The sequence below is a fragment of the Cryptomeria japonica genome, chromosome 10, assembly GCF_030272615.1.
Source record: "Cryptomeria japonica chromosome 10, Sugi_1.0, whole genome shotgun sequence".
In the NCBI taxonomy this organism is placed as follows: Eukaryota; Viridiplantae; Streptophyta; class Pinopsida; order Cupressales; family Cupressaceae; genus Cryptomeria; species Cryptomeria japonica.
Genome location: NC_081414.1, coordinates 744,086,154 through 744,108,463, shown reverse-complemented (window position 1 = coordinate 744,108,463; position 22,310 = coordinate 744,086,154). Strand labels below are relative to the sequence as shown.

The window sequence follows — 22,310 nt, the reverse complement described above, 5'->3', positions numbered from 1 at the left end:
AGGCCTTCACCATGTAATGTCTCATGTGATAGAAATGCTTTATGGTTTGAAAAATGCTATATTGCAAGCTACCTATTGGGGATAGATTGAATATATAATGATTTAACTAGCCATTGGTCCAATTGGCCAATGTGCAAAAGTTATTAAACATATATTTAGGATTAGTTATTTGCTAAAAAATAGTGGTCTCCTATGTTTATAATCTTTTTTATAATTTATAATCATCTTTTGAATTGGAAATAAGTCATTTTAGGTACCGGGATGAATAATAATGCCACTCCAAATTCTTGTATGTAAGTCATTTTAAAACATATGGAAAAACAAATGCATTGTTGTTTTATCTAACAATTATCACAAAAAAATGACACTCTAAGGATTTGCTTGGACATATTCATTCAAGTGGCCTTTTCTTTTTCATAGTTTCAAGTGTTATGCAAAACGAGTCTTAAGGCTATGGTGAAGCTCCATTGAATCAAGGAACAAGTTTTGCAATTTTCACATGATGACAAGTCTAATTAGTGTAAAATTGTCATATAGTGCATTCAAGTACAAAATTCTACAACTAAAGATTTGTTGTGGTTTTACTAGTTTGTTTGTTCACATATTGAGTTCAAGGAAACAATCTTGTAATAACTTTTCTGGTTTGTATGTGTAGCATCCTAAATTGTACTCCCTTACATTTTTTGCCTCATTCGGGCCCTCACCTTGGCGTTCATCCCTCGTGACTTGATTGGAGCCCTAACTCTACTCACACTATGTACCAAACTCAATATTTTAAACACCTACGCTTTCTTCCCCAAAATTATTAGTCCCTGATTAGTCAAGACCAGAGTGTCCACACATTAGTCCTTAGGGACCAGAGCACCCTCACTTTGGTCCTCCCAATCAGGACCCATTTTGGGGCCTCTCAATGGTAACCTGAAATGGGTGGGAACCTGGATCTCGTGTTGGCTCATGTCAAAAAATTAATTTATTTTTTGAGATACCTTCAATACATCCACTCCTAATGAACTCTATCAAGCAATCAAGCATTTAAATTCAAGTGCACAAGAAATCAGTCTTCTTTCAAGCATTCGAGTGTAAGTAAAGTCAAGACTCAAGCCTTGGACACGACATTCATGTTCTATGTTTTATGAAGGCTACATGAAACCTTAATTCCTTGTGAAGACAAACAAAACTTCATAAAAGGTATATCATTAGTGTTTTAGATATTTTTTAGCATTTTCCAAAAAAAAGGAAATCATTTCTATCACAATAATTCATTTATATTGCAATTCTATTTCATGGTTAATTCCAAAACTGGGGTTTGACCTAAGGCAAACTCCTATACCCAACCATTTTTTCTTTTCTACCGCGTGTTGGAATAGGTAAAAAGTTGTAATGTTTAGGATCAACATTATTCACAGAGATGAACATATTCCCTTTTGGACAGCAAAAGTTCGAAGGATGAGAGTGACGACCATTTTGGTTTCGACAATTCAGGACAACCTTTTGGGAATAGATCCAAACACTCACACATTGCTCAGATCTAGGGTTCATGGCTCTATTTGACGATTGTAGCTCACTATTTATGCATAAGTGCTTCAATTTCAACACATTTACCCTCTTTTCAATATTTTCACAGTTCAACTTTAAAAGAGATAATTAAACTCCAATCTATGAATCTAATTAAAATTCTCAGTTCTATGTTAGTTGGATTGAGGCTAGATCTATTAGATTCACCCCTTTTTAATGTAATAGTCCCTAAACAAAACATAAGTGTTTTACTACATCATTGGGTGAACCACTAATTTTTCACCTTTTATAGTATTATGCCTTTGGGGTTCTTTTCTTCTTACCCCAACTTTTTTTTGAGTTGTATTAGATTAATAGTTCTTTAGTCTCTTTTATTTCCTTGATTGCCCAAATCTCTTTAATTTTCTTATATTCATTCAATAAAAAGAAGATACCATGAAATGCAAAGATTAAAAATATGAACATTAACCAAAGTACATAACACAATATATTTAATATTGAAATTCAAAAAATTATTATAATAAAAAACATAAAATTAAATTAAAAAAATTCGATTATAAGATTAGGCGTCAAAACGCCTATGTTTTGAAATCTAATTTTTTGATCTTTAAACCTATTCCTATTCCTATGAAATAGGAGACACTCTTCTTACTTTGAACTCTTGAACCCATAGATGTTATTTGGAATAATGGTTGATCGAAAAAACATCAATTCAAAATTATTTTGATTTATTTTCTCTTTCTATAAGAATATTTTCATTCAAAATAATTGGTAATTATAAATGAACAATGGAAAACACTAATGATTTAAACCTCTAAACCTTTCATCAAAATCTTCCGATCATGTTCTTACTTTTATTTAATTTTTTTATTAAACGTTAATAATTAATTATAATCGACTCACAAACCATACACGGAAGATGTCAAAAACTGAGTATTTTATACGAAAGAAATAATTTCATCACTAAGAGGCAACTACTTAATTTTGATTGTATACAGAGATGCATGCTCGCATACCTTGAGAGAATGAGAACAGTGGACTAAGATTTCGAGTTAACATAGCAGCTTACAACCTGAATATTGGATATATCAAAAATGATCTTTATGAAAGTGGAGGAAACACAATATCATGGGCCGACCTATTAACTAAATTATCCTCTTCCATAATCTTAATACGGCACAGCCAAAATAAATAGAGTAACGTTCAGAAAATAAAGCAGTCCAGACGGATCAAGACATAAATTAACTAAGTTACTAAAATAGCTAAAGATAACCTTATTTCCTGATTAAAGAGGACTCTTGCATGCTAGATTTAACATTATATTGTGCATGTCAAATTTAATAATATATTGTGCATATTAGAACTTCACTTCACCTAACCCTTCATATTATTCCTCCTTTTGAAAATTCTTTAATAATGATGTTCTGATTGTCTTGCTAAATGAGTTTCTGGAAGGTTGGGTTATTGAGGATATTGAGCTTCTGTCTTTATGGAAGGTTAGGCTATTTATGGAAGTCTTGGTTCAATTGATGGATCAAGACAAGTCTTTGTAGTTTTCTCTTAACTAAACTGTTTGCCTTCTTTTGATGTACTCTTCTTTCAGACTTGAGTAAATTTTTCCCCTCTTTATTGTCAAAATCAATTGACTTAATTTGGTTAATTTTAATGTAAGGATCCATTATTGGCATCTATCTTATTTTGGATTATTTTTTCCAACTATTTTTGTCCTTCCAATACTTATCCTGCCGCTTATTCTTCCAATGCTTATCCCGCCGCTTGTAGTATATCACTATATTCAATTTGTTAAACATCAGAAAGAAAATCGACAACAGTGACGGAAACAAAGAGGGTGATTGGGCTCCATTATACATTATATTGTAATAGAAGAATTTCAGTTCATTGAAAACATATGATCCTGCTAACATTGCCCAGAATAGATGAATCGTATGAAACCCATAGAAATTAAAGAGCAAGATTATCGTAACTATTATCACAGCTATAATAAGACCACGCTCATTATTTCCAAAACAAGAAAGTTAAACGAGTTAAAATCCCCCGCCTCCACCAGCTCCACCGCCGAAGCCGCCACCTCCACCAGCCCCTCCGCCAAAACCACCTCCTCCTCCTGCGCCTCCCCCAAAGCCACCACCAGCGCCTCCTCCAGTACCTCCTCCAAAGCCTCCTCCAGCGCCACCACCAGCTCCTCCACCAAATCCTCCTCCAGCACCACCACCGAATCCTCCTCCAGCTCCGCCACCGAAGCCTCCTCCGGCTCCACCACCGCCGCCAAACCCTCCACCACCACCAAAGTTATCCGTTTCATATACTGTCGTCTTTAGACTTCTGCCCTCACAACGAACTATTACTCCCACTATAAGCATTGCAGTAACCAGCATTCCACATTGCTTGAGCTTAGAAGCCATCTTTTTTTCTTGTCCCCGCAATTATACTCTTTCACGATCTCTCTAAATCTGGTAGATTTCCCATATATATACACGAAATATAGAGTATAAAATCAAGTCTAAAAGAGTGAGCGCGACTTAGCCTAGTACATAGCATTTAATTCCTCGCGAAACCAAGTTTCAGTCAACGTCCATTGTTATCCATTCTGGATTCCATTAAGGCTGTTAGTGGCCACTGTCGCGTCAATTTGGAAAGTTGCATTGAAGTGAAGAGGCACATTGGCGGTACATCGAAATGACATCACTTTATGTAGATGATTGTATGGCTGTAGCTGTCTCCAATCAGGCACAGGAATTTGATCGTATCCTATTTTTTTCATTTTTAAATCTTCAACAAATATCCGCCTCTCAAATCTAATTGAATGAACAGCTGTCTCTGACTCTAGTTTTAATGGGTCATTGAAAATCTGTGCTGCAATCAATTAGTTCTGGAGTAGTTTGCCACCCAAACTCATAATTTCCCCACGCAAAACCATTAATACCTATAGAACATCTAGATGGAACATACCTTTATAAAAGGCATGCTGAGTAAAGTAGTCTATGGGCTTCTTTATCTCCATTTATTGCTTTCCCGTATGGAATAGTGCATTGAAGTTTCAAAACGCAGAAATAAATGTATTGTTGAGATGCATGAGCCGGGCCCGTATATCTCATGTAATATACAACTAGCACTTGTAACAATTCAGGCGTAATGTTGAGAGGGCTGTAGGGGAAGAGCATCAATAGCTAACATAATTCCAATAACCGTCATGTTATTGTCATAGTGATCTCCCAATAGCTATTATAGTGAAAACATCATTAATAAATTTTTGGTGTACCAATAGCTGATCATTTTTTGTCATTTTTTGTTCATAATTGGTTCATTTGTGCACCACTATTGGAACATTTGTGCAAAACTATTGGGACATTTGTCCACAAGTACTCGTGATTTTGAGTGGACGGTTACTGGAACATCTTTAGTTAGGTATCAGGCGACACTTTGAAATGTGTTCTTTTTGACCTTTATAGGCATAATTGATTCCACAGTGTGCATCGTTACTACCCAGAAGTCAGATCAATAGCTTTAAGTAGTTAAGTCACATACGAAGACAACCCAAAAAAAAATTCATAATTCAATGTACTATTTAGGATCTGTGGGTGAACGAAGTTAGCTATGATGGCTATTGGTGCTCTTCCCCTAGTTATTTTGTCTTAAGAACTGATTCATCTGTGTTGCCGTACATTTTGAAAATAACCTTTGTATTATACAGAGGAGGGTCAGCGGTCGCAACACTTCTGTTGAGTCTCGCAGCCATTTTATGCCTATCCTGCAATTTTTCTGTTTGCATAACGTGAAAGTTATACATCGTACGACATCGTGATTTTGGAGCCAGATTAGCCACATTTTATTTTGAGTTGTATATTAGCGGGCTGAAAAGTTGCAAGAAATGAATATTGGCATTGTTAGCAGTAAGTGTTTACAATATAAGATCTGATTTTCACATGTAAAGGAAATTGGATATGAATGTCGCAACTTAATTTTAGCGAATAAAGTGTGCAAAATGTTTACAATAAACACAAGAGAGGTATTACTTCGAATCTATTTGTTGCTATTTGCTAGAAGATGTTGAACAAATGCTTCACTATAATTGAAATAAGTTTATTGCTAGGTAACCCTTCTTTTGTATGCTGAAGAATGTGATCATCCACGATGACAATGATTGGTATCTCCCAGAACTTCATAGCATGTCTACAACAAAAGTCCAAGTTTCCAAATTTGAAAGCTGTAAATTCACACCAAATAACCACCAAGTACAATATCTTGGCCACAATTTTTCTCCACTTTAGAGCATGCCATAAGCATGTTGAACAACACAAAAAAAATATTTTGGGCAAAAAACAACTTTATAGCCTAGAAATTAATTTTTTGTTTGTTTCATAATCTATTATTAATGTTATTATATACTTAACCTTATAAGCAAGGTTCAGATAAATTTCCTAATAGAACCTTCTAATGATGTTAAATAATCATAGTTATGAATTTTTTCTAATGATTATTACATAATGATGTCATTTACATTGTAAATATACATATTATATTACTCTAACGCATTCTCTATCATTTCTATGAGATATTTTCATCATAATTGGTAAAAATAAAATAAAATAATCTCCTATTATTAAATATTATGATGACATATTTGATTTACAACTAGGTCCAGTAAATTGCATTTTTTTCTACTCACACTCTTCTCTCAATGTTTAGGAGTTAAGTCCAATCAGAAATAATGGGATGGCTTTTTTCCAATTACTTAACAATCCAGAGGGGTTGTCCACACTCAACTTCAGGGTAGATAGAGGTTATTGGTTATCATAAACCAATCATATTTCTCAAAGATCTTATCATGGCCTTGTATCTATTAAAAAGTTAAATTTGAGGGGTACATAGTCTATTATGTTATGTAAATATTTTCTGATTAGAAATTGATGAAGAAACACAAGTACCATCTCTTCAACAACCCTATATATGAGAATGTCATTTATCTTGTACTTGATCTCATGTGCAAATTAAGTGGGTCACACTTGTTCCAAATCCTTAATAACCCTATATAGAACACATCACTTCATCTCATGTTTATATAGATGGAGGGGGAGAACTAATTTCAATTAATTGGCAACCCTAACAATATGATGCCTCTTTCTTTTTCACACTCTTCTACATAATTCATGGGAACCAACTTGATCAAAACTTTATGGATCCTTCCTAATTCCCCTATGTACATTTTTATTTGTATTTTTAACATTAAAATTCATGTAATGTTGGATGATTATGATGATTCTAAATGTAATGTTTATGTTTGAAATGTGTGCTAATTAGGACTTTTGTAGACATATGTAGGTTTCGAGATACAACTCTATAAGAGTAGTAAGAGAACATCCACAATATATCCTATAAAAAATTTCTTACTACATTATTTACTATGGCATGCATGATTCATTCAAATGCATGTTGAGTTCGAGGAAAAATGTATACAATAAAGTTGAAACTTTACACTTTTTCTTACTCATTTTATGCTCACTTTCACTTTTCCTTGAAATATGCTGAAATTATACTCAATTTAGGTCATTCACAAGTAAAAGATGATAAAATATAGATAACACTTCTCCATATACTCCTTTATGTTGGAATCAAGGAACACTGAGAGGGGCGGCTGTAAATCAGTGTTCTGCAATCTTTCATATTATTAATTTGTTCTTTCAACGACTTAATACATTTAATAAATAAAAAGATGCAAGAACATAAAACAATCAATCACAACACCATAACAAAAGGATTTTTGTATGTGGAAACCTAGTTAAGGGAAAAACTAGGGTGGGGATTGTTAGGACCCGAAGGAAAATGAGAGGGGGGGGGGTGTGAATCAGTTGTCTATTAATTTCAACTCAAATATAACTTAATCAAACTTGATGCATAATACCGGCAAACCAAACTTAATGTCGGTTGATAGTTTCACAGTTAATAACAATACCGGTGAAGCTTAATGCATGAAACAGAAACAGAAATAACATCCACAACACATAACACAGATATTTGTATGTGGAAACCCTGTAAGGAGAAAAATCACGGTGGGAAACCTTACCCACAATCAGATGATACTACTGCAGATAGTATGTGTGTACAAATGGGGTCTGCACATGCAGAAAGCCCAACTTCCTAAAGCTCACTGCTCAATCACAAAATGAGAGTCACACTGACTACAATAGGATGGTTAAATTCTAGATAATGTACTGCTCAAAATAGCATCTTCATATGCTAGATTCAGTACCAGTTAGGCTCAGATTATCTCCTTCATACCTTCCTTGAATCTTCAAATGATGTCTGTGTGAGTAGCTTTGCTTATATTCGCATATACCGAATATCACAACCTTATCTTATCTCCTATCCTATATCAATCTCATAATTGAGATCTTACATATATACCAGAACCTACAACCAAATGTGTAGGTCGGCTCACTAAGAATATTACAATTAAATCAATTATAAATGAGTCAATATGTGATGCATCATGTCGGCTCAATGCATTTACAATAATAACCAATCAGTAAATCATCTCCATAACGTGTTGTGCTGGTCTATTAAAGATAACGCATACCGGTCCATAATCTAGACCAATTTGTCGGTAATAGCAAATATGCCAACTTGATTAGACCAAGTATCCAAATCACCAAAACCAAGTGTCCAAATCATGTCTTCGACATAATCATGTAATCTCTAGATGATAACAAGTCATCCTCTTTGCCGGTGAACAATATAACCTACCGGTGAACCAAATACTAGTGACTATGCATAAGTCATTGAACATGTCGGTGAACATAACTAAAGATCTCTAGAAAGATAGGTGTTGATAAGTGTTGACAAGTGTTGACATCAATGACAAAACACATGCAACACATCCATAATACCAACAATCTCCCCCTTTGGCATTGATGGCAACACAAGATGGAAAAACCATCTGAGTGCCAAAGCAGAAATGCCAAAAACCAAAAACCATCAATCTCCCGAAGAGATCAATTACCAGAAATCAAAATACAGAATATCTCTCCCCAAAAGATAATGTGTTTTTCCATAGATATCTCTCCACCTTTGACATCAAATGCCAAAGAAATACAAAAACCAGATACAACCAGTTCATAGAACTAATTATAAATACCAACTACTCACCCTAAGAAGTAGCTCTCCTCCATCAAAGATGGAAAAAGGTTTCTCTATAAATTATGCCAGTGTGATGACATTCTTCAACTGTCTAAGTTTCTATCGATGAAGGTATAACCCCAAGCTGCTCTCTGAGATATTCAAAAGTTTCTTTAGGCAAAGGATTAGTAAAGATATCTACAATCTGCTCTTTAATATTCACATAAACCAGTTTCACTTCTTTTACTTCAACATTCTCTTTCAAAAAATTGAATTTAATAGAAACATGTTTAGTTTTGGAGTGAAATATCGGATTCTTAGATATATCAATTGCTGCCATATTATCACAGTAAATAATTATAGGTTCTTTGCATTTTACCTTTATGTCCTTCAACATTTGTTTAGTCCATAATACCTTAATATAATTAGTTGTTGCTGCAACGTATTCTGATTCTGCTGTTGATAATGATGTACAAATATGTTTCTTTCTCAACCATGAAATCAATTTGCTGCCAAGAAAGAATTCTCCATCGGTGGTGCTCTTTCTATCATCTACATCTCTTTCCCAATTAGCATCGGTTTATGCACATAAATAAAAAATTTCACCTTTAGGATACCATAAACCAAGATTTGTTGTGCCTTGTAGATACTGGAAAATCCTTTTCACTGCTGATTTATGGTTTTCCTTAGGATTACTCTGAAATATTGAAATAATACATACTGCATTCATAATATCAAGTCCTGTTTGTGTCAAATACAGTAAACCTCCAATCATAGATTTATATCTTGTCGGATTAACAGGTGCTCAATCATCCTTCAATTATAGTTTGTCAGTTGTAGTCATAGGAGTACTTACTAGTTTAGAGTTTTCCATACCAAATTTATTTAGTAGTTCCTTCAAGTACTTTGATTGACATATGAATATACCTTTATCAGTCTGTGAAATCTGCAATCCTAAAAAGAATTTTATCTCACCAATCATAGACATTTCAAATTCTTCTTGCATCTTATTAGAAAAGTCTTTACACAATCCATCTTCTCCTCCAAAAATTATATCATCGACAAAAACTTCAATAACCAAGATGTCATCATTAGTCACTTTGAAATATAAGTTGTTGTCAACATTACCTTTAGTGTAACCAAGCTTCAAAATATATTTGTCCAATCTAGCATACCAAGCTCTAGGAGCTTGCTTCAATCCATATAAATCTTTCCTTAACCCCGCAAACCATATCTTTGTCATTTGTCAAAGAAAATCCATCAGGTTGTTCGATGTAAACTTCCTCTTCAAGATCACCATTCAGAAATGCACATTTAACATCCATTTGATATACTTTATAGTTCTTGTGTGCTACAAATGCTAGGAATAGTCTAACTGCTTCAATTCTAGCTACCGGTGCAAAGGCTTCATTGTAATCAATTCCTTCTTTGTGTGAATATCCTTTACACACTAATCTTGCTTTGTTTCTAATTACCTTACCATCTTCATTGAGTTTATTTCTGAATACCCATTTAGTTCCAATTACATTTTTGTTTTTATGCCGGAGAACCAATGTCCATGTGTTATTCTTTTCAATTTGTTCCATATCATCTTCCATAGCCTTAATCTAATGTTTATCTTCACATGCCGCATTAACTGATGCTGGTTCAATTTGAGAGATTAAACATACCTCTTCATTTTCCAGTCTTCCTCTTTTCATTACTCTTTCATACTTATTCCCAATTATCTGACTTTCAGAGTGATTCAATCTTATATACCTGGGTGTATTCACTTGCTGTTGTTCTTTAGTCACTGTGGAATTTTTTGATGATGCCGATGTGACTGGATCAAGATTTTGTACCGGTGCATTCTGTATAGGTTCATTTGTGATTATTTGAACTATCGATTCAAAGTCCATAGACCTTGAATCTCTTCTAAAGTTTTCATCAATCTTCACATTTGCACTCTCAGTGATTTTCTGCAATCTTTTATTAAAAAATCTATATGCCTTTCTCTTAGTAGAATAACCAAGAAAGATTCCTTCATCACTACTAGGATCAAATTTACCAATATACTCATCTCTCTTAATATAACAATTGCTTCCAAATATTCTAAAATATTTAAGAGTAGGAGTATTACCAAACCATAGTTCATGAGGGGTCTTACCGGTTTTACCTTTGATGTGAACTCTGTTGAATGTGTAAACCGTTGTATTGACTACTTCTATCCAATACACATGAGGTAGGTTTGCTTCTAATATCATGCTTCTAGCTGCATCCAGAATAGTTCTATTCTTCCTTTCCACAACTCCATTCTGCTAGGGTGTTCGAGGTGCTGATAGTTGTATTCTGATTCCATTTACTTCACAGAATGTATTAAATTCCTTAGATGTGAATTCACCTCCTTTGTTTGGTCTTAAACATTTGATTTTCTTACTGGTTTCATTCTCTACCATTGCCTTGAATAGTTTGAATTTCCCAAAAGCTTTTGATTTCTCCCTGAGAAAATTAGCCCAACACATTCTAGAATAATCATCAATGATTAGCATAAAATATCTATCTCCTTGTAGACTTCTAGTTCTTGCTGGACCACATAAGTTAGTATGAATTAAATCAATAACATTATTCGATTTCTCTGGAATACTTTTAAAAGTTGTTCTAACTTGCTTTCCAAGTTGACATTCCTTACATACCAGATTGTGAGGTTTTACAATCTTAGGTAAATCCCTTACTGCCTTAGTTGTACTGATCTTCACAATGCAATCAAAATTCACATGACAAAGTCTCTTATGCCATAACCAACTTTCATCAATATGTGCAATCAAGCATGTCTTCTCATTGTTATTCAAGTGAAAGATATTACCTCTAGTTTGATTACCGGTTGCAATTTCCAAACTAGTTCTATTCATGATTTTGCATTTACCATTCTTGAATTGTAACTGAAATCCTTTTTCAACTAATTGACCAACACTCAAAAGATTATCCTTCAAACCTTCAACATAATAAATGTTGCCAGTATTATGCTTATCATCAGAAGATATAGTGCCTTTTCCTCTGATCAAACAAGCTTTATCATCCCCAAATCTTACTAGACCTCCATTGTATTCCTGAAAAGTTAATAATTTACTTTTATCACTAGTCATATGATGTGAACATCAGGAATCAATGATCCAGTCATCCTTTTCTTTAATTTTAGCTGCCGGGGCCTACTCTACCGGTTGTATAGTAGGTGTTGGTTGATCTTCTATTATTGCAACAAAAGCTCATCCATTATTTGTTGATTCCTCATCAAAATCATCAGTAACTCCTTCATCATCATAGTAACATGATTTGTCTCTATTCTTCTTAAATTTATATCTCTGATATTCAGGGTTAGATTTATATGTTCTTTTATCTTCTTCTCTTAATCTTGCATGTCTATCAGGACATCTAGATGCCATATGACCAATTTTATTATAGTTAAAACATTTTTATGGTGCTTTACCTTCATACTTACTACCAACTTGACCTTTAGGCATTTTCCTTACAAATAGTGCTTCAAGCTCTTCAAGTTCTTCATTTTCTCTTCTGATGTCTTCAAGCTCTCTTGCATAAAGTGCTTTCTGATTAGATTTCTCAGATGATGATGCTTTGAAAGATAAATCTATCTTAATTGTAGCAACATGACCAAATTCCTCAAGCTCAAAAGCTAAAAGTTTTCCAACCAAGGTATCCCTAGATACTGATGTATTAGGCATTGTTCTTAATTCATTAATAGTAGTTACTTTCATTTTGTATGCTGGTGGCAATGCTCTTAAAACTTTAGAAACAATCTCATCTTCACTTAAGGACCCTCCATAACATTTTATTAACCCTTTACATAAAAACAAAAATTCTTTCATCTTCTTCCATTTTCAAATTTTCATACCTGACTCGGAAGCATTTCATTTTTGTAATTTTGACAGTGGTATCACCTTCATTCAATGTCTCCAATTTATCCCAAATAGCTTTAGCAATAGATCAGTTTGATAATCCGATGATTTGCTGATCTAACAATGCGCTCAAAAGTGCTTCTCTTGCTTTGCAATCATTCTCCTGATCTTTAGCCAAGTTTGGTGGATTAGGTTGACTCTGTGTAGGACCAACATAACCATTCTATGTAATATCTCATATGTCTCTTCCAATGCAATTCAGATGTGTCTCCATTATGATCTTCCATATACCATAGTTAGTTCCATCAAGTTTCAGACTGTCATTCCAGAAATAGTTAGTTGCCATGGAATCTCCTCAAGCTATTAAACTTCTGCAAAAGGAGGACTTAGCTTTGATACCAATTGTTAGGACCCAAAGGCAACTAAGGGAGGGGGGTGAATCAATTGTCTATTAATTTCAACTAAAATATAACTTAATAAAACTTGATGCATAATACCGGTAAACCAAACTAAATGCCGGTTGACAGTTCAACAGTTAATAACAATACTGATGAATCTTAATGCATGAAACAAAAAGAGAAGTAACATCCACAACTCATAACACATATATTTGTACATGGAAACCCTGTATGGTGAAAAACCACACAGGGAAACCTTACCCACAATCAGATGATACTACTGCAAATAGTATGTGTGTACAAATGAGGTCTACACATGCAGAAAGGGAAACTGCCTAGAGCTCACTGCTCAATCACAAAATGAGAGTCACACTGACTACAATAGGATGGTTAAATCCTAGATAATGTACTGTTCAAAATAGCATCTTCATATGCTCGATTTAGAACTGGTTAGGATCAGATTATCTCCTTCATACCTTCCCTGAATCTTCAAATGATGTCTGCGTGAGTAGCTCTTCTTATATTCACATATACCGAATATCACAACCTTTTCTTATCTCCTATCCTATATCAATCTGGCAATTGAGATCTTACATATATACCAAAACCTAAGACCAAATGTGTAGGTCGGCTCACTAAGAATATTATAATTAAATCAATTATAAATGAGTCAATATGTGATGCATCATGTCGGCTCAATGCATTTACAATAATAACCAATCAATAAATCATCTCCATAACATGTGCTGATCTGGAATAGATAACGCATGTTGGTCCATAACCTAGACCAATTTGTCGATAATAGCAAATATGCCAACTCGATTAGACCAATGACCAAATCACCAAAACCAAGTGTTGAAATCATCTCTTCGACATAATCAAATAATCTCCAGATGATAACAAGTCATCCTCTGTGCCGGTGAACAATATAACCTCCCAGTGAACCAGATACCGGTGACTGTGCATAAGTCACTGAACATGCCGGTGAACATAACCAAAGATCTCCAGAAAGATAGGTGTTGATAATTATTGACAAGTGTTGACATCAATGACAAAACTAATGGAACACATCCATAATATCAACAAGGATGAACCCACAAATTAAGTATACTTTGTAGAAGTATTTCAATGGGGAATGCACATGCATTCGAGCTCACTACCTAGAGTTCATTGTTCAAGAGAGAGTCTCACTGCCTCTAAATCAATTACAAAAGATCACTGGAGTGATTGAACTAAATAATAGCATCTACAAATGCCTGATTATAGTTCCAGTTAAGCACAATATACTGATTTTATATACTTCATCTCTCATTTCTCTGTTACACTATTCTATCAAAGATCCGAAGCATAGATCTTTATCTTGCACATGTGAAACTACGCACAATCGATCATTAACACCTCTCACACCTCTAAAATGATCATAAAAATAAATCATATATATCCACAACAAGAAATTAGATCCATCGCTAATCGGCTCATGAAGACTTGACACATTATTCAAACGTGTTTGAAAAGTCGGCTGAATTGAAGTACAATGCTAATGTAGACCAAAAATGATTGTTCACACGTTATCACACATGTCAGACAAAGCTTCTGGATCACAAAAATAATCACCAAAACTACTCCACCAAATCCACACAAAGATCAAATACACAAGTCAGTTCTTTCTTAACTAGAAAACTGGAACCCGGTACTTAGAAGCTTCTATCATGCACACCAATCATCACCGAAGACCAAAAATATGAAATAAGGTAGTCTCGACATCCATCAACCTTCCCTCAGATCTACAACACATAAAGTTAACTTGAAAAGAAGTACCAACCAAAATACGGAACACTGTCAAATGCTCTATTCTTAGCTTCCCGAACTTGAACAAATCTCCAATCTAGATTCCAGTATTATCAAATCATGCAATATGGATGAGTGCAATGACTTGGGTTGCCATCAATTGCAACACTTGATAAACTATGTAGTGTCTCTTGCCAACAATCTCCCCCTTTGGCATTGATGGCAACACTTAGAGAAAAATGACTGTGTCAGAATCAATACCACATCTGTACACACACTGCAAAACTCCAAAACTCCCCCTGAGATGAGTATTACATTTTTCACTACCCTACACTCCCCCTTTGACATTAATGGCAAAGGCATGGACCCACATACCAAAATTCATACAAAATTCTATATACAACAAACTATGTACAAATAGACATCTCTAACTTACATAAACTTAAATATATCTAAAAAAAAAAAAATCAGCGGTGCCAGATCATTGTCCCAACCTTTCTTTAAGTCTTCCAAAACTAAGATGAGACCATTGTAGAGAAATGCCTGAATTTTTTCCATTTGAAGATCTATGGGATCATTAGTGGCCATGGCATCTTGAGCTTCATTGAAAACACTAAACATTGTTTCCATCTTAGGAGCAGTTAAACTCTGAAGCTCACCAACTCTAGCAACAATCATGTCCTTATCATGCATCAAGATTTTAATCTTGTTAAGTAATGATATAAGTTGACCTTCTTGACTATCCATAGAGATAGTCAAGGGATCAAAGGACTGAGAGATACTTGCCAACTGCTTCTCATTCTCCTTTCTCCTTTATCTGCTTTTCAATCTCTTCAACAAATTTAGAAGATAATAAAAAATATTTGTATACACCAGCACCTCCTTCAGATAAGGCATTTTGAATAATTTTCACACAAGTGTCTAACAAATCCTATCATTATCAATCATCTCCTTCAACTCACTGAATCTTTTATCATTAAATTAATTTCAGATGCTAACTTCTATTGATTTTTCTAAAGAATCAAAGTGAGTACTTACAGAATTAATTAATCTCTTCAACTGTCTAAAGGGATAATCAAATGTGTCCTTTTGGAATGTAGGAATTATCTTCTCTACGACATTGAAAGAAAGACTTAGCAGCCCACTATCCTCCATGTGAGATTTCAGAATCTCCTCTTTTTCTTTAGCTTGAGAAAATGATGCTAGCTTCAGTTTCTGAATAGGAGAAAGAGTGGCCAAATTGATAGACCCTTCAGACAATGATTGGTGCAGAGAACATTCTATTACACATCTATTTTCAAGCACATGGTGGTGTCTACAGGTTCATTTGTGATGTAATAATGGGATGGATCAATGATCACCCTTGATGTAATTGAATGCCTATTTGTATGGTCAATAATCTCTTAGGTGAGCATATAAACCTAGAGGTCTATTAGGCCATGAAGGCTTGGAATTTTTCTTAGGTGTTTTGAGTCTAAAAAAATGGCAAATAATGACCTTGGATGTGTTTCCATAAGGTCTAGATGGTTAATAACCGATGTTGTCCTAAGTTCTAAAATGTTGCATTTATTGTCAAGCAACTTTTTAACATTGTCGGTAGGATTCCAACTACTTCTCCAACAGTCCTAAATATTCAAAAGTTGGTTATGGATGTTGGAAAAGGTTTATATATGCTTGGAAAACCATAGGAAGATAGGAGTCAAAAGTTTTGTAAAGTTTCATGGAGAAAGTGAATAGAACAAGTTTGATTTCACCATAACAATGATATCTTTCCAAACTATTTGTACAGAGCGTGAGATGTATTGATGAGATTTTGATTTGGTTAGAAAGAACCCTGAAACACCCTTCCAATGCATTTGGTTTGACCTCTTGAAGTAAAGTTTAGTGGAAGTTATAAGCGTTTTATCCTCTGCAGGTTCGAAACCCTCCATTTTCAAGGGTTATAATGCAAATAAGACCCTAACTCACAATCTACTCATTGGAATCCGATGGCCATAGGAAGAATGCAAGTTAGGGATATGTATTTTGAGATTCTAGAGGGGATAGGTTAGAGGAGTTGGTTGGTACATTACCACCAAGCCCTAGTCTAAACCGATTGAGGGTTTGGATTAGATTAGATGAGTTTCATTGAGCATACAATGAACAATGATGAGATGATGAGTTGAATTGATTGAATTAGAGTATTTGAACATAGAAGAAACTTCCTAAAGAGTTGGAACCCTCCTATGATCCCACTCTCATATACCTCCTTTGTGAAATCGGTCTAACCTGATCAATTAGGCTTGTGACCCAAGTATGTGTTGAAGAGTGTAGGAATAGGGTGGAATTCCAATCATTTAGAATCTAATAGTAATCCCAAAAGGGTGTCGGAAACCTAAATTTGTTTAAGGTGTTGTTTAGTGTTATCTGGAGAAAATTCCAAAAAGACAGTGAAATAGGGCTACTAACCTGTAGACCGATGTCGGTAAACCTGTGAAATCTATGCTGGTAGACCTGTACCGGTAGGCTTGTTTGGGCCTCAAAAGCCAATATTTGTCTTGTACTTGAAAATAACATTATGGAAGATCTTGATATGTCTCAGGAAGTGGGTAGAAGTGTTGTGCCATCCCTGGTTAGGGGTAAGAGTTTGATTTCACAGTTAAGGTGTGGATCATAGTCGTGAGGGAGACTCAAGGTTAAGAAGACCAAGGTGTGTAGGTGGGTTTATCACCCTACTGCTGCTGACCTCTACATTAGGTGATATCAGAGAATCAAAAGAGACTTGGAGAAGAATAAAGAAATGGCTGATGCAACAAAGAATAGTGAGGAGATTCCCACTAGATCCATGACAAACATGGAGTTAGCCAAGATAGTGAGGGATCAGGTAGCTAAGAATAAAAAGATGGAGGAGGAGATAGAAAGGTTGAAGAAAGACTAGGAAAGCAAGGGAGTTGCATCACCATCTGATGGAGAAGGAGAAGAGGAAGAAGAGAGACTATTGATGCTGGCAGATCAAAGGCAATTTGTTGAAGCCCTCAATAGGGTAGGAAGAAGAGATAATGGAGCAGAACTACCTACATTCTCTAGAAAGATGAATCCAAAAGAGTGTATGGATTGGATAGAAGCAATGATCAATTATTTTGAATGTGAAGAGGTACCTAAAAACCAAAGGGTGAAGGTGGATAAATCCAAAATGAAAGGTCCAACTCTTAGTTGGTGGAACTTTCTACAAAATGAAAGAGATGAAGAAGGAAAGAGACCTATAATCTCATGGAAGAAGATGGAGATAGAGATCAAAAAGAAGTTTGTTCCTAAGGACTACAAGATATTATTACACAAGAGATTACAAAATATAAGGCAAAGAGATTTGGATGTCAATACTTACACAGAGGAGTTCCACAAGATGAACCTTAAAGAAAAGATGCCAAAGAGTGAAACACAGAAGCCAGCAAGGTACATGAATGGTCTTAAGTTTAGTATTCAAGATGAAATGAGTTTGTTTAACCCTGAATCAGTGCACAAGTGTTTTTAGATGGCACTTAGGATTGAGGAGAAGCAAAAAAGGAGAGGAGAACACAATAATAGAGGAAAGGGTACAAGTTTTAGAGGCAAAGGTAGATTCAATGGAAGAGGATCATCTCCTAAACCCCAAGGAGAGTCCAACCATCAGGAACAAGAGGGAGAATCGGGGAAAATAGGTAGCTTTAGATGAAGGAGGGGAAATGGTAGAGGAAGATTTGGTGGAAGAGGACCTAGTGTCTTTACCGATAGGTGTTTTTCATGCAACCAAGTTGGGCATCGGTCATTCAGATGTTGTGAGAAACTAAGCAATGGTAGCCAAGGAGGTTATAGGAGGGAACATCTAATACAAGAAGAAGATAGTCAAAGAATGACCTCCTACCATACATCAACTTCAAAGTTACGGATCTAGAGCAAGGAGAACTCTTGATGATCAATAGGACCCTCTTGAAAGTGCCAACCATCAAAGAACCACCTCAGAGGAAATATATTTTCAGAACCTCCTACAAAGTACAAGGAAAGGTATTGAAAGTCATTGGGGACTCAGCATCCATAGATAACATATCTTCTATTGAAGTGGTTACTAAGATTAACTTGCAAAGGATACCTCATTCCCATTCTTATAAAGTGTCTTGGTTGAACAAAGGTCAACAAGCCCTGATTAGTGAGAAAGTTTGGGTAGAATTTTCAATAGGTGAATACAAAGATAGGGTGTTGTGTGATGTAGTAGAAATGGATGCTTGCCATCTACTACTAGGAAGGCCTTGGCAATATGATGTAGATGCTAGACATGAGGGAAGGAAGACGGTTTACACCATTACCAAGAATGGGGTGAACTTCACTATGACACCTCTTCCGGATGACAATAAGGATAAACACATTGTGACTAGTTTCATTCTAGTAGATGAGAAAGAGTTCATAAAAGGTTGTAAGGAAGAAGGATACTCCTTGTTTTTCCATAGTTGTCAAGCCCAGGGGTGAACCTAAGAAGCAACCTAAGAACCAAGAGACAGAAAGGAAAGTAGGTCCTAAAGAATTTCAAAATATGTTAGACCGGTATAAGGGAATAGTTGTAGATAGTATTAATTCCTTACCCAGTCAAAGGGAAATCAGTCATTGTATTGATCTCATACATGGTGCTACACTACCCAATAAGGCAGCATACAAGCTTACCCCTGAACAAAATGCAAAATTTGCAAGACAGATCCAAGAATTGGTTGAGAAAGGGTTCATTAGGAAGAGCATAAGTTCCTGTGCAGTCCCAACAGTACTAGCTACTAAGAAGGAAGGAACATGGAGGTTGTGTACCGACACTAGGGCCATCAATAAGATAACAATCAGATATAGATTCCCAATGCCAAGAATGGAGGACTTGATGGATTGTCTAGGAGGGGCCAAGTATTATTCCAAAATGGATTTAAAAAGTGGTTATCATCAAATAAGGATCATAGATGGAGACCAATGGAAGACAACTTTTAAGACCAATGAAGGCCTATTTGAGTGGATGGTTATGCCATTTGGACTTTTCAATGCCCCTAGTACATTTGTGAGACTCATGAATGAGGTTCTTAATCCCTTCATTAATCATTTTGTAGTAGTATATCTAGATGATATATTGATTTTCAGTAAAGACGAGAATGAACATCTAACACACTTGGATTTGGTGTTGCAAAGGTTACATGAGGAGCAGTTGAATATCAATTTGGATAAGTGTGTCTTCTTGCAAGAAGAACTAGTGTTCCTTGGATTTGTGATTTCTTAAGGAAATTTGAAAAATGGATCCATCTAAGGTGGAGGCAATCTTAAACTGGCCAACCCCTTAGACAACAAGTGAGGTAAAAGGTTTCCAGGGATTAGCAAGTTTTTATAGAAAATTTATTAAGAATTTCAGTGGGGTTAGTGCACCAGTGATAGAAACCATAAAAGGTGGCAGAAAATATCAATTTGTCTGGGCTAAGGAGGCTGATAGATCTTTTGATTTTTTGAAAACTAAGATTTCAGGGCAACCTATTTTGGTACTCCCTGACTTTCATAAGGTTTTAACTATTGAATGGGATGCATCAAATAAGGCCATAGGAGGAGTCTTGAGTTAGGAAGGTAGGCTAGTGGCATTTTTCAATGAGAAACTAAATGAGGCAAAGAAAAAGTATTCTACATATGACCTAGAGATGTATGCTATGGTGCAATCCCTTAGGAAGTGGAGACATTATCTCTTACCTAAGGAGTTTATTATATATACTGACAACCATGATCTAAGTTTTTTGAATAGGTAGGAGAAACTAAATCACCAACATATGAAGTGGATGGAATATATTCGAGCTTACACTTTCACTATCCTACATAAGAAAGGAGTAGCTAATAAAGTTGTCGATGTACTTAGTAGAAGGAACTTATAAATCCAAGAGATTCAATTGGAAAGCATGAGAATCAATGCCTTGAAAGACATGTATCAAAGAGATGAAGATTTCAGGGAGGCCTATGAAGTTTGTAAGGGCATGAATGACAAGTATCATATTGATTTTTCTGATTATATCCTCCAAGAAGGCTTACTTTTCAAAGGTAGTCAGCTTTGTATTCCTAATTTCTCCATGAGGGAAAATATTGTAAAAGAAAAGCATTGTGGAGGTTTGTCAAGACATTTTGGACTTGATAAGATACTTGAATTGGTTAGGAGATTCTACCTTTGTCCTAGGATGTAGTCAGATGTGAGAAAGTATGTGATAGAGTGTGTGGTATGCAAAAGGGAAAAAGGGACAAGCTCAAATGCAAGACTATATACTCCATTACCAATCCCTACTAAACCTTGGGATTTAGTTAGCATGAATTTTCTCTTAGGTCTTCCCAGAACTAAATCAGGATATGGCAGTATATATGTTGTTTTGGACAAGTTTTCCAAAATGGAACACTTTTTTCCATGCAAAGTTACACATGATGCTTCCAATACTGCAGGTTTGTTCTTCAAGGAGGTTGTTAGACTTCATGGGTTACCTTTAAGCATTATCTCAGATCGAGATCCTAAGTTTGTAGGACATTTTTGGAGGACTTTGTGGCATAGGTTAGGGACAAATTTGTCCTTCTCTTTTTCTTATTACCCTCAATCTGATGGATAGATAGAGGTGATTAATAGATCCCTTGCTAATTTGTTGAGGTGTTTGACTAAGGACCATGGGGTCACTTGGGATACTATTCTTCCACAAGGAGAATTCTCATATAATGACTCTGTGAACAGAAGTACCAGACTGAGTCCTTTCCAAATTGTATATGGAACCCATCCTAGAGGTGTTATTGAACTCAGAGAAGTGCAAAATATTGAAAGGAGCACTCAAGCGGATGATTTTGCTAAAGTGATGAGAGACATACATCAACAAGTCCGGGAGAGATTGATATAAACCACTGAAAAGTATAAGCAAGTAGCAGATGTCACAAGGAGAGATGTTCAGTTTAAAGTGGGAGACATGGTGATGATTCATTTTAAAAAGAAAGACTCCTTAAGGAGAAGTACACCAAGCTACTCATGAAAAATATAGGTCCTTTTAAGGTCCTAAAACTATGTGGAACAAATGCATACAAGATAGATCTACCCTCTGATGTTGGTTTATCCCCTATATTCAATGTATCTGATATATATGCATATAAAGGTTTTGTGGATGCTATTTGTGTTGCAGGTCCATCTGATTCTTCTATTCCAACTATGTTGGAAGGACTTCCTTCCCCTCTCAAACCTGAGATTGAGTGCATTTTGGATCAAAGGGTTAGCAAGAAAACAAGGAGGAAGAATTACTTGGAGTACCTAGTCAAATGGAAGAATCAACCTTTAAAGGATGCTACATGGATGACTTCTGAGGCCATTGAGAAGACCAAAACTCTCTTTACAAACATCACAACTCAAGGGACTTGAGTTTCTTTTGGGCTTGGGAGTATGGTGCAGAGCACATTCCATTACACATCTATTTTCAAGCATATGGTGGTGTCTACAGGTTAATTTGTGATGTAATAATGGGTTGGATCAATGATCACCCTTGATGTAATTGAATGCCTATTTGTATGGTCAGTAATCTCTTAGGTGAGCATATAAACCTAGAGGTCT

The 22,310-nt window shown here is 35.4% G+C and overlaps 1 protein-coding gene across 1 annotated transcript; it reads right to left on the bottom strand.

Annotated features, from left to right (window-relative positions):
* Nucleotides 1-3,560: 3,560 nt before the first annotated feature.
* LOC131066193 (glycine-rich protein 5-like) lies at nt 3,561-3,938 on the bottom strand. Its single transcript, XM_058000890.1, has one exon. The coding sequence runs from the start codon at nt 3,936-3,938 to the stop codon at nt 3,561-3,563; it is 378 nt and encodes a 125-aa protein (XP_057856873.1).
* Between the last annotated feature and the right edge of the window lie 18,372 nt (nt 3,939-22,310).

Coding starts and splice junctions, on each gene's coding strand:
- LOC131066193 (XM_058000890.1), bottom strand. CDS start 3,938: ATGGCTTCTAAGCTCAAGCAATGTGGAATGCTGGTTACTGCAATGCTT.